The sequence below is a fragment of the Zingiber officinale genome, chromosome 1A (assembly GCF_018446385.1).
Source record: "Zingiber officinale cultivar Zhangliang chromosome 1A, Zo_v1.1, whole genome shotgun sequence".
Taxonomy (NCBI): domain Eukaryota; kingdom Viridiplantae; phylum Streptophyta; class Magnoliopsida; order Zingiberales; family Zingiberaceae; genus Zingiber; species Zingiber officinale.
This window is the reverse complement of record NC_055987.1, coordinates 21,935,980-21,937,818: the sequence shown is the minus strand read 5'-3', so window position 1 is coordinate 21,937,818 and position 1,839 is coordinate 21,935,980. Positions and strand designations below refer to the sequence as shown.

The 1,839-nt window shown below is 39.7% G+C and overlaps 1 protein-coding gene across 1 annotated transcript; it reads right to left on the bottom strand.

Moving 5' to 3' along the window:
• Window positions 1–457: 457 nt before the first annotated feature.
• Window positions 458–1,313, bottom strand: LOC122001022. The gene is made up of 2 exons (XM_042555573.1): window positions 1,014–1,313; window positions 458–920 (listed from the first exon to the last, which is right to left on the bottom strand). Exons 1-2 carry the CDS (start codon window positions 1,142–1,144, stop codon window positions 683–685), a joined length of 369 nt encoding a protein of 122 aa, XP_042411507.1. The 5' UTR covers window positions 1,145–1,313; the 3' UTR covers window positions 458–682.
• Between the last annotated feature and the right edge of the window lie 526 nt (window positions 1,314–1,839).

The window sequence follows — 1,839 nt, the reverse complement described above, 5'->3', positions numbered from 1 at the left end:
GGATTCCTATTTACAGGGTGAGGTATGCGAAACTTTGTTTCTACAAACTTAATTACATTATAGTTTTTGATGTTTTATACGTCGTCGGAAATTGACTTGAGCATCGGAGGGCCAACATCGGGAACTCCTTTCCTGTCGTTTTACAAATCATGAAAAGTCTTCATCGGGTTAAAGGGAGCACCACATTACCAGCCTGTCGTTTTTTACCGATTTTAGATAGGATTAAACACCATAATAAGTTGGGCATATCTCGCCTAGTCAACTCCTGGCGAGCTGCACCATAATGAGTTAGGCATACCTCGCCTAGGTAACTCCCGACTAGCTCTAAAATATTGGTTATTAGGATAAATTTGAAAAGTAGGTGGCAATAGGTAGAGTGATATATTATAAGTTGTTTTTTAATTTCCATTTTTTTGAAAAAATTAAAAAAAAAACAAAATAACACTAATTCGATCACATAAAATATTATCCACATTCACTAGTCAATTCCGACAAGATTTAAGCCGATCATTCTCAGTATCTAGGTATTAGAATAGATCAAACTGGGCCACTTTTGTCCAATTCACCTCCCTCTCACATAATGCAAAGAGCAGTTTCTGATCCTAATCCCTACAACATACAAAAATTAGACTCAGATTCTCACTCCTAGGTAACGCGGGAGGTTTACGGCCACAAAAAAAGGCTAATGCCTGCCTCTCCTTGCCGCCGAAGAGGCACAAGAGCCCCTCGAAGACTTCTTTGTTATAGTCCTGCTGCAGGGACCAGGCGTGAAGCCACCTCCACTGATCTTCCATGCTTTCATACCCTTCTTGTTATTCCAAGCCGGAGCCTCTTTCTTTGCCAGATCCTCTATGCACGTGGCTCGAGATAGAGATGCGAAAGATTGGGACTTCCCCTGGAAGTACTTCGACAGCCCTCTTCTGCACGCAGCCACGACAACCAGGGCAGGAGTTAGAAATCGACAAGCTTAAGGAAATGCCATTTTTACGGATTATTAGAAGAAGAAGGCTAACTTGATAGGGAGCACAGCCATGAGAGTAGCTGACAACTCGAACAGAGGCCCTTCCGTTGAAAGCGCATCGTCTGTGAGATCGGAAGAGGAAGAGAACATGGAGCCATCAGATTCACAGCTTTGCTGATCCATGAGGATGCGATCATAGCGCCTGAATTATGGACGGTCCAGTATTTATACACCAGTGCATGCAGTGCCGGTCAGTAGAATTCCGTGGGCGGCTGGGAAAAAAAAATGCTGCGTGATTGGACACGAAAGAAAAGGCGGTTACGATGAACGATGAAAATGTTGATTCGTCTGTGTTTTAGGATTTTGGTGAAGAGGAAAAGGATAAGGCCGACGTCGTCATTAGCCATATATATCGTCTTGTGTTTGGATGAACACTTGCGTTGCGGCTGAGGAATCGGTGGGCGACGCGTAGGAGGTTTGTGCATATGGGCCACGGTTTTTGGAGATGCGGTCGAATTGAAAGAATAATTTTGATCAATAATTTTAAGTAAGTTGTTTTACTTTTAACTAAAATTACTATATAATAAGAGTATTTTGGGATGAAAAAATAAGATGGATATAATGTTAATGTCATTTTAAATATGAGGTGCCTTTTTTAACAACAGTAAAAACAAAAAGCATTCTATTGTTGTCCTAATTTTAAAAACTATACATCAAGACGAACTTTTTTTACATGTCTTGCTTGTTACTGGTGGTCTAGAAGAAATTTTATGTAAAATCACAAAAATGAAATTGAAAAAACAAATATCTCCTTTCATTTATTTTTTCAGAATATGCTACATAACAATTCCTTTTTTAAAAAAAATCAAATCTCTAAG

Bases quoted from the DNA above. Each gene is read 5' to 3' on its own strand.
- LOC122001022 (XM_042555573.1), bottom strand. From the start codon at position 1,144: ATGGATCAGCAAAGCTGTGAATCTGATGGCTCCATGTTCTCTTCCTCT. The intron at 921-1,013 runs GTTAGCCTTCTT...GGCTGCGTGCAG, and splicing joins ATGGCTGTGCTCCCTATCAA to AAGAGGGCTGTCGAAGTACT.